Source organism: Ptychodera flava, chromosome 17, assembly GCF_041260155.1.
Source record: "Ptychodera flava strain L36383 chromosome 17, AS_Pfla_20210202, whole genome shotgun sequence".
In the NCBI taxonomy this organism is placed as follows: Eukaryota; Metazoa; Hemichordata; class Enteropneusta; family Ptychoderidae; genus Ptychodera; species Ptychodera flava.
The window spans coordinates 18,353,934-18,366,025 of NC_091944.1; the positions used below are offsets into that span (position 1 = coordinate 18,353,934).

The 12,092-nt window shown below is 37.5% G+C and overlaps 1 protein-coding gene across 1 annotated transcript; it reads left to right on the plus strand.

The window, feature by feature from the left end:
• Nucleotides 1-1,014: 1,014 nt before the first annotated feature.
• Nucleotides 1,015-10,466, plus strand: LOC139115672 (uncharacterized). Its single transcript, XM_070677967.1, has 2 exons — nt 1,015-1,351; nt 8,899-10,466. Exons 1-2 carry the CDS (start codon nt 1,226-1,228, stop codon nt 9,964-9,966), a joined length of 1,194 nt encoding a protein of 397 aa, XP_070534068.1. The 5' UTR covers nt 1,015-1,225; the 3' UTR covers nt 9,967-10,466.
• Nucleotides 10,467-12,092: the final 1,626 nt, after the last annotated feature.

The window sequence follows — 12,092 nt, forward strand, 5'->3', positions numbered from 1 at the left end:
CTCTGTCTTTTTCATCACCATCCACAAGGACCGTAATTTCATGCACTATGTCACGTCAACATGGCTGCAACATTTAAATTTTACGATTTACATTACATGGCAAACATGTTTACTTTCATCAATCGCCAACGTACGGGTCCCATACGGCATTTTAGCGCAGCCTCGACTGAGCCCTTCTTAACTGTCGTAACTTTTGACTTCAAAGTGAACGATGGATACACACAATAATGCGAATACCAAATAACCAGCAGCTGAGTCATATAGTTGACTCAATCAACAATTTATCGTCAAATGTACCCTTTCTCTAGGTGATTTTATAACCGTGTAATTTGCTTAAGGTCCATAGATGGTAAGTCTATGGGATTTGCACCAGGTGGTAAGCTTAGCTTATTAAATTCTATAAGTGACATGGTTCAATTTTATTTGATGTGAAATTTGTTTTAGACTAGTATTTGATTCAAATTTGTTTTATTTGTTTCCGTTTGTGGGAATAAACCAGCTGGGATTATGATTACTAGTAATCTTTTGTTAAATGTTGGAATACGTTGAGCATTCTGTATTCTAATATGAACATTACTGTTCCAGCAATACATCGTCCCATTTGTTTAATCGTTGAAGGTAGTGGGGGTTGCCATACGACCAATGTAAACATTGTATCCTAGATAAGTTGGCGCTTTAAAACATGTTTGTCATAATGTACACCGAAAAATTAAATGTTGAAGCTGTGTTGGCGTGATGCATCTAGATATCATGCATGAAAAGTTTATTTTGTTTGCGAAAAAGAAAGCACGGCGCACAGGCGCTGTTCCGACCCCCCCCCCCCCCCCCCCCAATAAGATGACGCTTTTCCCATTAATAATCTCGCATGTCTGAAAACGCTAATCTTCTGTATTACATTACACTGGCCAGGAATATCTTCCATATGACTTGTGAGCATGTGCTCGGGAGCGCACGCCGTTCGTTTGTCCTGGCCTGTTTTGAACTCATCTGTATACAAAATGCAAAGGTCACGGCAATTGCAAAGGGGTGGGCAGAACACAACACGTTGCATCATTGTACGGTGCCCGCGTACACTGCGAAGAGCCTACTGGACGCATCTTAATAGTCACGGTCATGTTCAACGACCGGGAGTGAATGATTGAGCGAAAAAGAGTGCTATGAAATTATATCATAGAAGTGCTCCTGATTTCTGGTGCGGCGACACATTACTGGAGGCGAGAGCTCGATGGCTGAGCATACATGTCATATACGTAAATGGTTATGGCTGCCGTTCTTGCTGACCTTTGTCCTTACGGCGATGGCTTATTTATTGCAGCAGTCCTTCACAATGTCCGACGCCAAGCGGATTCAGGTACCGTACAGTATTTGTGCCATAGAGACTTGATTGGTTTATATTGTAAGTAGACGGCAATATGATCAACAATACTGCCCGAGAACGCCTGCACAAACGTACCGAGTCGGAGTACATCTTGATGGTGGCTGTTAGGGGAGAACCATTTAAAGACTGGAAAGGCAAGGCAGCGTCAACAAGAAGCAATCACATGGGGTACCCTTTTTGTGCCTCCATGCCTCAAGCTTCACGCATGGCATCGCATCACTGAGCTTAGCTTGCAATAATTGTAGCCTTGGGGCATCGCGCAAGCCGCACGACAGAGGCCCAAGTCGCACAACCCCAGCCCAACGCAAAGTGATGGTCTTGAGCCGATTTACGCCCAGTTTTTCGAAAAATTATAACAAGCTCTGCTCACGATGTGTCGTTATCAGAATAGTTTATTAATTTTCACTGTCGCCTCTAAACCCGACTAGTTCAGCAAATTTTGCTGATCCGCATGTGGCTTTAAAAGCTCGAGTCGTCAAAATTTGCACGTATCGGTGGTTCATTTAAATCTCGGGGCTCTTTAAGATATTCATGGGGCCCAGTGAAAGGGAAAGGCTGTCTAGCTCTTTTGTTCACTTCTGGGTGGTTCGTTCAAGTTTCTAAATTGAGCTCATTGTTATGCAAATTTTGCAGTTTTTATGTTCGTGTGTTCGCAATTGATATGTGCAATACAGTTATATATAGAAATACAAATTGCCAACATACGCAAATAAGGGACGGACCATTAGATCTTTGGAGGGGTGGGTCAAAAATAGAAAAAAAAAATTTTCAGAGCAGAAAGTTAGGAAAAAAAAAATCTTCAAACTAGTTTGCAAAATAAAAAAAAATAAATAAGAAGACAAAGGCGTAAAAAAAAAAATCTGCAAAAGTATTTAAAATCTTGAATTTTTTTAGATTTTACCGACAGTAAGCAACTTTCTGTAGTTTTAATACATCCTCCAGGCACATTTTTAATTTTAATTTATACATTTAGAGTGACTGTATCCCTTATACTGGAAGTTGTGATTATCTTATCTTTTCAGGACTTTTGTATTCTGATCACTTGAAAATTATGAAATATTATAGAGCCTGTTTTCTATTTGTTTCCTGCGTACAAACCAAGCAGGTACACTAGGTAAAACATTGAAACTATGGTATGGTTGTCAAGACAGAAAGTTGTATTTGCCTTTTAAGATCAAGGTAAACAGATGCAGGCCACATCAGTTTCATTTTTTTCACAGCATTTTATTACAATGATGAATGCAAGAATGGGTTAACAAGTAGAAACACGTCAATAATGATAAAACAACATATCAAGTCATTATGTATTATTTTGCTTTTAAAAGGCATTTTCAATTCTTTTTTCTCAAAAACAGCCTCAAATAACAACAGCAACACATGTTTTAACATTCAACAATACACTACGTAGAATGCCATCTATCCAACAAATCCCAACACAAAAACACATAAAGGGTTGAACTTTGAAAGTTTCTCGATAGCAAATACTGAATAAATCTGCATGGTTAATCGTTTTTGTGTAGCAAATTTCAAAGAAATTGGACAAGCCCTTTCAGAGAATACAATTTTTTGACCATGAATGGCATAAATTGCCCAAAAGACAAATATTGAAATTTCAACACATCTATACACATCCAATCAATTTGGACATGCTGCTACAGAGAAATAGATGTTTTGATCAAAAAAGGGCAACAATTGCTCTAAAAACACAAATATGCAAATTTAACTATATTATTTAGCTTATTTTAGCTTCTCAGCTTGTCAAAATCAATTGTAAATCATGAGATATGCATGATGTTTGGTGGGGTGAATGTAGGCATTTCACCACGCAGTAGAAAGGGAAGCCAGGAAACCAAAATAGTCAATTTTCAAAACTATACGAAGCTACTGAGGAGCAAGAAGACCATGTTTCAGAGGAAGATGTGTAATCCGAAAAAAATGCTCCCAAAGTGCCACCAAATAACACCATTTTTATCTCTATTTTTCAAAAGCTCCAACAGCAGGAGGGGGACACCCCCCTCCTGACCACCCCCTGCAAAAATACTCCCCAAGTGCCACCAAATAACACCATTTTAATCTCTATTTTTCAAAAGCTCCAACAGCAGCAGGGTGACCCCTCTCCTGACCTCTTCCCAGTGACCGCTTGCGTGGCCGCTTGTGGTCCTTGGCACCACATGTTTGCCCTCTGTATCTTCAGACAGCGACGAACGAAAAAAAAATTATAAATCTGAAAATTTACTCTGAAAAAAAAAATTGCACAGCTAATCTCAATTGGAAAAAAAAATTTCAGAAATTTACAATAGTTAAAAAAAAATTTTCACAATTTCATTGTGACCACCCCCCTCCCAAGGTCTAATGGTCCATCCCTTAGTAACACTGCTGAGTTTGCACAACAGTAAGGGATGGACCATTAGACCTTAGGAGGGGTGGTCACAATGAAATTGTGAAAAATTTTTTTTTTACTCTTGTAAATTTCTAACAAATTTTTTTCCCAATTGAGATTAGCTGTGCAAATTTTTTTTTTCAGAGTAAATTTTCAGATTTATAATTTTTTTTTAGTTCATCGCTGTCTGAAGATAAGAGGGCAAAGATGTGGTGCAAAGCACCACAAGCGGCCGCGCAAGCGGTCACCGGGGAGGGGAGAGGTCAGGAGGGGGGTGTCCCCCCTCCTGCTGTTGGAGCGTTTGAAAGTAGAGATTAAAATGGTGCTATTTGGTGGCACTTTGGGAGTGTTTTTGCGTGGGGGGGGGGGGTCAGGAGGGGGGTGTCCCCCTCCTACCGTTTGAGCTTTTGAAAAACAGAGATGAAAACGGTGTTATTTGGTGGCACTTTGGGAGTATAATTGCGGGGGGAGGTCAGAAGGGGGGTGCCCCCCTCCTGCCGTTGGAGCTTTTGAAAAATAGAGATTAAAATGGTTTTATTTGGTGGCACTTAGGGAGCATTTTTTTCAGATTACACATCTTCCTCTGAAACATGGTCTTCTTGCTCCTCAGTAGCTTCCTATAGTTTTGAAAATTGACTATTTTGGTTTCCTGGCTTCCCTTTCTACTGTGTGGTGAAATGCCTACATTCACCCCACCAAACATCATGCATATCTCATGATTTACAATTGATTTTGACAAGCTGAGAAGCTGTTTGCAAAATATAGTGAAATTTGCATATTTGTGTTTTTAGAGCAATTTTTGCCCTTTTTTGATCAAAACATATATTTCTCTGGTAGCAACATGTCGAAATTGATTCGATTTGTATAGATGTGGTGAAATTTCAATATTTGTCTTTTTAGGGCAATTTATGCCATTCATGGTCAAAAAATCTGTATTCTCTGAAAGGGCTTGTCCAATTTCTTTGAAATTTGCTACATAAGTCCCTTAAGATTTGTTTAAATCATGCTCTTTTTTGTGGTGGAAAAATTCTTCAGATAATTGTCATTCAGCATTTGCTACACACAAACGATTATTCATGCAGATTTATTCAGTATTTGCTATCGAGAAACTTTCAAAGTTCAACCCTTTTGTGTGTTTTTTGTGTTGGGATTTGTTGGATTGATGGCATGCTACGTAGTGTATTGTTGAATGTTAAAAAATGTGTTGCTGTTGTTTTTTTAGGCTGTTTTTTGAGAACAAAGAATTGAAACTGCCCTTTTAAAAGCAAAATAATACATAATGACTTGATATGTTGTTTTATCATTATTGACGTGTTTCTACTTGTTCACCCATTCTTGCATTCATCATTGCAATAAAATGCTGTGAAAAAAATGAACCTGATATTGCCTGCATCTGTTCACCTTGATCTTAAAAGGCAAATAAAACTTCCTGTCTTGACAACCATACCATAGTTTCAATGTTTTACCCAGTGTACCTGCTTGGTTTGTACGCAGGAAACAAGTAGAAAACAGGCTCTATAATTTTATAATTTTCAAGTGATCAGAATACAAAAGTCCTGAAAAGATAAGATAATCACAACTTCCAGTATAGGGGATACAGTCACTCTAAATGTATAAATTAAAATTAAAAATGTGCCTGGAGGATGTACTAAAAAATACAGAAAGTTGCTTCCTGTCGGTAAAATTTATAAAAAAAATCAAGATTTTACAGAATTTTGCAGATTTTTTTTTCGCATTTGTCTTCTTATTTATTTTTTTTTATTTTGCAAACTAGTTTGAAGATTTTTTTCCCTAACTTTCTGCTCTGAAAATTTTTTTTCTGTTTTTGACCACCCCTCCCAAGATCTAATGGTCCGTCCCTAAGCTTATTGTACAAGTTCATGAAGTGTTGCTTACTTTCATTTTATACTTCTGTATGACTGTAGTCGTAGTGGGCGTAAATCTGTTCATTACCTCTTCAAAGGGGTATGTTTTGCTCCAGTCCAAATCATTGGGGCAGGTAACATTATTTGTGCATGCCTGTGTATTAACGACTTTTCGACTTTTAGAAAATTGCAGTGACGTTTAATATACATGCAATATTGATAACATTATAAATATATACCAGCATGACGTTTGATATCAAGCTTTCAAGCAATAAGCGTCAATGTGACGTTGATATACTCAAGGACAGTAATATATGAATCTTTCCTATTGTATGATTTCCATACTGTTCGTTCGATAGATAACTGTGCAGCAAAAATTTAAACATTATATGTTGTAGAGATATACACCTTACCTTTTTATTTATATACATCCCATTTTGAAAGGCAAGACACAAATCGATATTCGATATCATAAGAAAATAAGCGGCTAAATTGCTGGTATAGCTTCGCTGTTGTTTTCAGTCAGAACAAAATCGTATTCAATTCAATTCAATTCAATTCGATAGAACTTTATTTATCCCAAACACGGACAATTAAAAAGCGTGGCTCAAATACAACATCAAAAATATATAATACAAACTTACAAAATGGTAGGAGACGCAGGACTATACAAAAAACAGTTTAGGAATCATTTAAAAGCCGCACAGCGGTAGGAATGAATGACAACTTGCGCCGGTTTGACCTGCAAGCCGGGTATCTAAAACGCCGACCAGAAGGAAGTGTGTCGAACTCTGCTGATAAAATGTGATCACTAGACAAAAGAATTGAGCGGGCTTTCCTGAGTTCTTGCTGATTATGAAATATAGAAAGACTTCTCTGGGGTATACCAATTAGTTTTGAGCTAAGTGAAACAATTCTATTAAGTGAAGTTTTGTTTTTACACTGGTATGCAGATAAGAATGGACAGTGAATTTGATCTAAATGTTGCCACACTTGTGTAATTGGTTTGTAAAGTTGTTCCAAAACTTGCCTCAGAAGTTAAACTAACTTGTTATAACTGCGGTGAAAATCAGAGAGCTTTTATGGACCCATAATAAACAACACCAGGACACTCTGAAGTGCACCGCACATACACAGACTCATATTACATTCCTATTAAAGCTGCTTCGAGTTACATTGTATCACAGCCAAATCAGAGTCTAATTGTCATTAGAATCTTGTTGCCTTAATTTGCAATGTAGAAGTTCTTTGGCAACAAAAATCATGATTTACAGGAAAAGAGGTGTACATACGCCAGAAGTAATAAGTGAGATAGTTGTCGAAATGTACAGGGATAGAAAGTCAGCAAATCTTTACCCTACACACACAGACACTAATCAGTGTCTACTTTATTGCTTTATATCAACAATTACAGCAGAAGCCTACTGTGAAACAACACTACCATCCGTCTGTTGTTTGCCGAAACTCAACTAAAGTTACCGATCCTGTAGTAGATTTTGAAACAACTTTACAAACCAATTACACAAGTGTAATAACATTTAGATCAATTTCACTGTCCATTCTTATCTGCATACGACAGATTTTGATACCAACAAATGAATGAAAATGAGACAACGCTTTCAATGTGAGATTTATAAAAAAGAGATAAAATTTGTCTATCAACCATGAATGAACGCAGTTTCCTTAAAAAGTACAATCTTTGCTGCCCCTTCTTCAATATAGCATCGGTGTTATGATCCCCTTTCAATTTGTTGTCAAATATTGAACCAAGGTATATATACTTCGAAACAATCTCGACTTCTTGATCGTGAACAATGGACATAGGAGGGTTGCGTTCTTGCCTGCTAAAATCAATTATCATTTCCTTAGTTTTCTTAACATTTAAATTTAGATACGAATTATCACACCACTCAACAAACTCGCTAAGAGCGGGACCATGATGACATTCTGATCCCTGTAGAAGTGTAAGCAGAGCACTATCGACAGCAAACTTAACAAGATGGCTACCTTCATATGTACTTCTACAATAGTCAGTATAAAGGATGTACAACAGAGGAGACAGAACGCAACCCTGAGGAGAACCTGTATTTGTTTGAATAACAGTTGACAAAATACCATTGACAATTCGGTGCATATAGTTCCTCAAAACCAAATAATGTTTTCCAAACTTTAATGAAAAAAGTGCTGGCCGACCTAATTTGACAATGTATATCACAGGGACCAATAGATAAAATTAGCCGAAAAAGTCCTCATCTTTTGATGATATCGTATTATTGTCATCTCCGCGGACCTAAAAGCCAATTTTGTAATAATGTGATGAATTACTTTCTGAGAAGAGAAACTTTAAACAAAAAATTAGGAGAATTTTACCCTAAATTTTATTCTGCAGACTTCACCATCATTTCAACAAATCCAAATGAGGCCATGTGAAGAAAGTTTTAAATTTTATTTCGAGGCCATCGGACGAGAAATTTCAGAGAAAAATATTATTGAAGAAAAACGAGAAACGTCAAATTTTTACACAGCATTTTTCAAGTTTAACAAATTATAGCTAAAAGGCATCTTCATCTTCCTTGTGAAAACTGTCCAACCAACAGTATCAGAGAAGAATGTTTCACAAAAAATAAAAAAATAAAATATATATATATATATATATATATATATATATATATATATATATATATATATATATATATATATATATATATATATATGTATATATAAAACCATCATTTGAACAAACCTAAATGAAGTCCTCCATTAAAAGATAGGAACCAAATTGTTTAAAACAATTCCAGAAAAGACATGTTTGAAGAAAAGAATTTATACTGATTTGATGCCTTGGTATTCCAGTGGAAGTCATGAAGCGGGTGTTTGCCTTCAACTGCAGAAAAGAGAATAAAAGAGAAAAGAGCTTTCTATCTTTCTTTTTTTATTCCTAAATATGCTGGTTTAGCAATATTGACGCAACAGTTATACTTCTGTTTTGTTTTTAGTATTGTTGGACATGCAAACAGGGATTTTAATAATAGCAGTACTGATGAGTATGTAACCAAAAAAGACACCACGCGCAGGTTCTGAAATGACGTGCCAGATTACCAGAAACATTTTTTGGCCTTATTTTTTTCTTCATTTATCTATCTATCTATCCATCTATCTATATATTTAGGCTATCTATCTATTTATCTATCTATCTATTTATCTATCTATCTATTTATCTATCTATCTATTTATCTATCTATCTATCGACCTTTCTATCTACTATTTTTTGACAGGAGTTAAAATCCGGCTTGCAAACTAAAGAAACACAAGCAGAGCAGAAGAGCTACAATGGCACAGAATCAAAAGCGCCCTCCAATTTCACCTTATCAGACAACAAGAAGTCGAGTAACCAAAGAAGAAAATCTGTGTTTGACAGGAATAATTCCTCAATGGCAACAATCAAAGGAAAGAATCTTTGGATGAAGATACTATCAGCGGGTACTTCTCCAAGACAAGTAAGCTTTGAGATAAACCATGTCACAGGGGCCTCTAGGAAACAAGGAAACTACACGGGACTCTTGAAACCCAAGGATCATTTCGTTGTGCCAAATATTGCACATTTTATCTGGTTCACGTGTCACCCTTTCAAATTTGAAAACCTCGTCAGTATGTTGAGTGTTCACAGGATCATGAAAGCTGACAAAATATTTTTCCATACAGACTGCGAACCCACTGGGGAATGGTGGGATGAAGCTGTAGAACTCATACAAACGCTGTATGTTATACGGAGGACGCCACCTACGGCAGTTTTCGACAATGTATTAAATCCAGAATGGCCTGAACACGCAGCTGATGTTGCGAGATTACAAATTTTAATAGAGCATGGCGGTGTTTATTTTGACACTGACATATTCGTTTTAGCGCCCTTAGAACCACTTCGTTACTATGACTATGTTGTCGGTCGGCCTGCGGAGAACATCCTGAACAATGGCGTCATACTTGCGAAGAAATCATCCAAATTTCTCAAACTGTACTACGAGAGTTACAAGGACTACATCAGTGATTGTTGGGCCTGTACGTCGGTCCACAACCAACACGATCAGGCAATGAACCACCTGGACCTCTTGCACATCGAGCCAGACAGCATGATTCAACCGCCGTACACAGAATGGGAGAAATTGTTCCTTGAGAAGTACGACTGGAGATCGGAACACTTCACCATTCACGTCTGGTTTCGGGAGTTCTACGAGGGCGGGTACCTTGATTTTGAGTTCACAAGAGAGAACATTAAAAATCTGAACACCACAGTGGGGGAAATGTGTCGATATATATATTATGGTTCCCCTGATATCATGGTATAGGACTGGTCTTCATACAAAGACGCCGTTGAATCATGAACTTCCGCCACACGACTTGCGTAGGTCGGCATGAAGTCGTCTCCCTGGTCACACATGGCACTGAACCCGTCAGGTTTCCAGTGTATCATTTCGCCTGTGAGATTTCGCGAAGAGCGCCAACATTTGAGTGAACTGCGATAGAAAGGTGATGCAACTAGCACTATTTTCACAGGTTTGTCAACACAAATGCTTGCCACTTCCAGCTATATACCAAAAAGCATCGCCGCCATGTAAAATCGCGTTTGCTTCCTTTGGTTTTGTTTCGTAATGGATGCTTTGTTTGGAGTTCTTGTCCGAAGACACATGGTTTGCTTACCGTAGACTTACATCATCGACCCGGAAATTCCTGTCATGTTGTTTATTTTGAATTTGTCTTGGTCTTGGCACAAGGTTCTTGTTATGGTTTTTTTATTTTAATACGTTTGACTATGATATGTATTGCCAATAAAGATTTATACTACCAACCTTTCTTTGCAGCTTTGGTGTCTTTCGTTAGCACTGGTATTTTAACGATTTCTTTTTCTCCTCCGATGTGCCACATATTTGTCCTTTGACCATCGTACACGAAGTTTTGTCACTGTGTTGCGTCTATTATCTGACTAGTTTAATTGCCTATAGTTCGACAAAGTAAGCAAGGGTAAATTACTAATCTATGGACGTTGTCCCCAGATTATCACCGGATTAACTTTGACAAAGTCAACAACGAACGCACCTTCTGTTATATCTTGCTGGCGCGTTCGTTGTTGACTTTGTCAAAGTTAATCCAGAGATAATCAGGTGACTGCATCCACGGATTAGTAACTTACACCTACTTGCTTTTTGGCATTAGGCAATCAAACTTTTCAGAACAAAACACCAAAGATTGGTAAATAAAGCTTTATTAGTATTACAACATAACACCTACCCACCTCTGGGGGACTGACATGTAGGCGAACCCCTATGCTGTAATCGGTAAAATAAACGTTGCCAGACAAAAGGAAGATTTCATCGCGATGCATTGACGACAAGTATGTATTAGGTAATTGCACGCGTATTCACATGGAAATGGTGTAGTTTTTTACGTAGAAGTCGCCAAATGTTGCCTTCATATTTATAAAGTTTTCATCTTCTTTTCAACGATCTTTTAATGGTATATAATTTCGCAAAATAGGATTATTCCGTTTGTACGTTAGTAAAAGGGAACAAACTGATTTGCTTTTTTCAGTTGAAACGCAAAGACACAGCATACTTCCTTACTTTTGTCATTAGATAAACAGTGGGAAGTTGCTATGTTGACACAAATTCTGGAAACGTGTAGAGACCTCGCACGTTGGTCACATGACAATCTGCAACTGTAGAAGAATAAAATACCCAATAAAGTCCGCAAGCAGTTTCAGACTTGCGTCGAAAAGACCTATGGAGAATTCCTTGATCAGCCCAACGCTCTACACAACTTTTCACAATTTTTTTTTGCAATAATTTAATCGTTTCTTGTATTAAGTATTTGGTTTCTGTCTGTCAATGTGTTCGGAATATTAGTGCAATGCGTTACGAAAGAACAGAAGTCCTGACAAAAATTCGATTTCTAACACTACCGAAGTATTGTACCCGAAGACAAACTGTCCAAATTGTCAACACGTCAAACATGAAGCATTTGCCCATGCCGTTGGGAGTATCCAACAGATGTGCTTTATCTATGGGACAAAATGTTGACACAGATCAAAGTCTAGATCGGCAATGGTCTATTGTAGTCTCACAGGAATATAGGTCTGCGTCTCGATTTAGGCATCAAACCTAGCTGTATGGAGACACAATTAAGGCAGAACACGCCTCGGGGACAGACTGTCGGCCTCTTAAATTTCTACTATTCTTGTTCGATCTACCTCTTGTGGGGACTCATTTTAAAGCTCTTGGAGAAAGGAAAACTTTCACTGTGTTAGTTTTTCAAAAATCCAAAATTTAATTAGGCTATTGACTCGTAGAGATAACACAAGAATGACTGCCATTTTGAATTTCAAATATCGCAAAATGTTGGGTAATTTGTTTCGCTAGTTCCAAACTTTGCAGGGTGATACCCGAATTTTATTGTTGATTTGGTGAGAGAATGGTTG

Excerpts from the sequence above, each read along its gene's own strand:
- LOC139115672 (XM_070677967.1), top strand. The coding sequence starts at position 1,226 with ATGGCTGAGCATACATGTCATATACGTAAATGGTTATGGCTGCCGTTC. Across the intron at positions 1,352-8,898 it reads CCGACGCCAAGCGGATTCAG|GAGTTAAAATCCGGCTTGCA; the intron begins GTACCGTACAGT and ends ATTTTTTGACAG.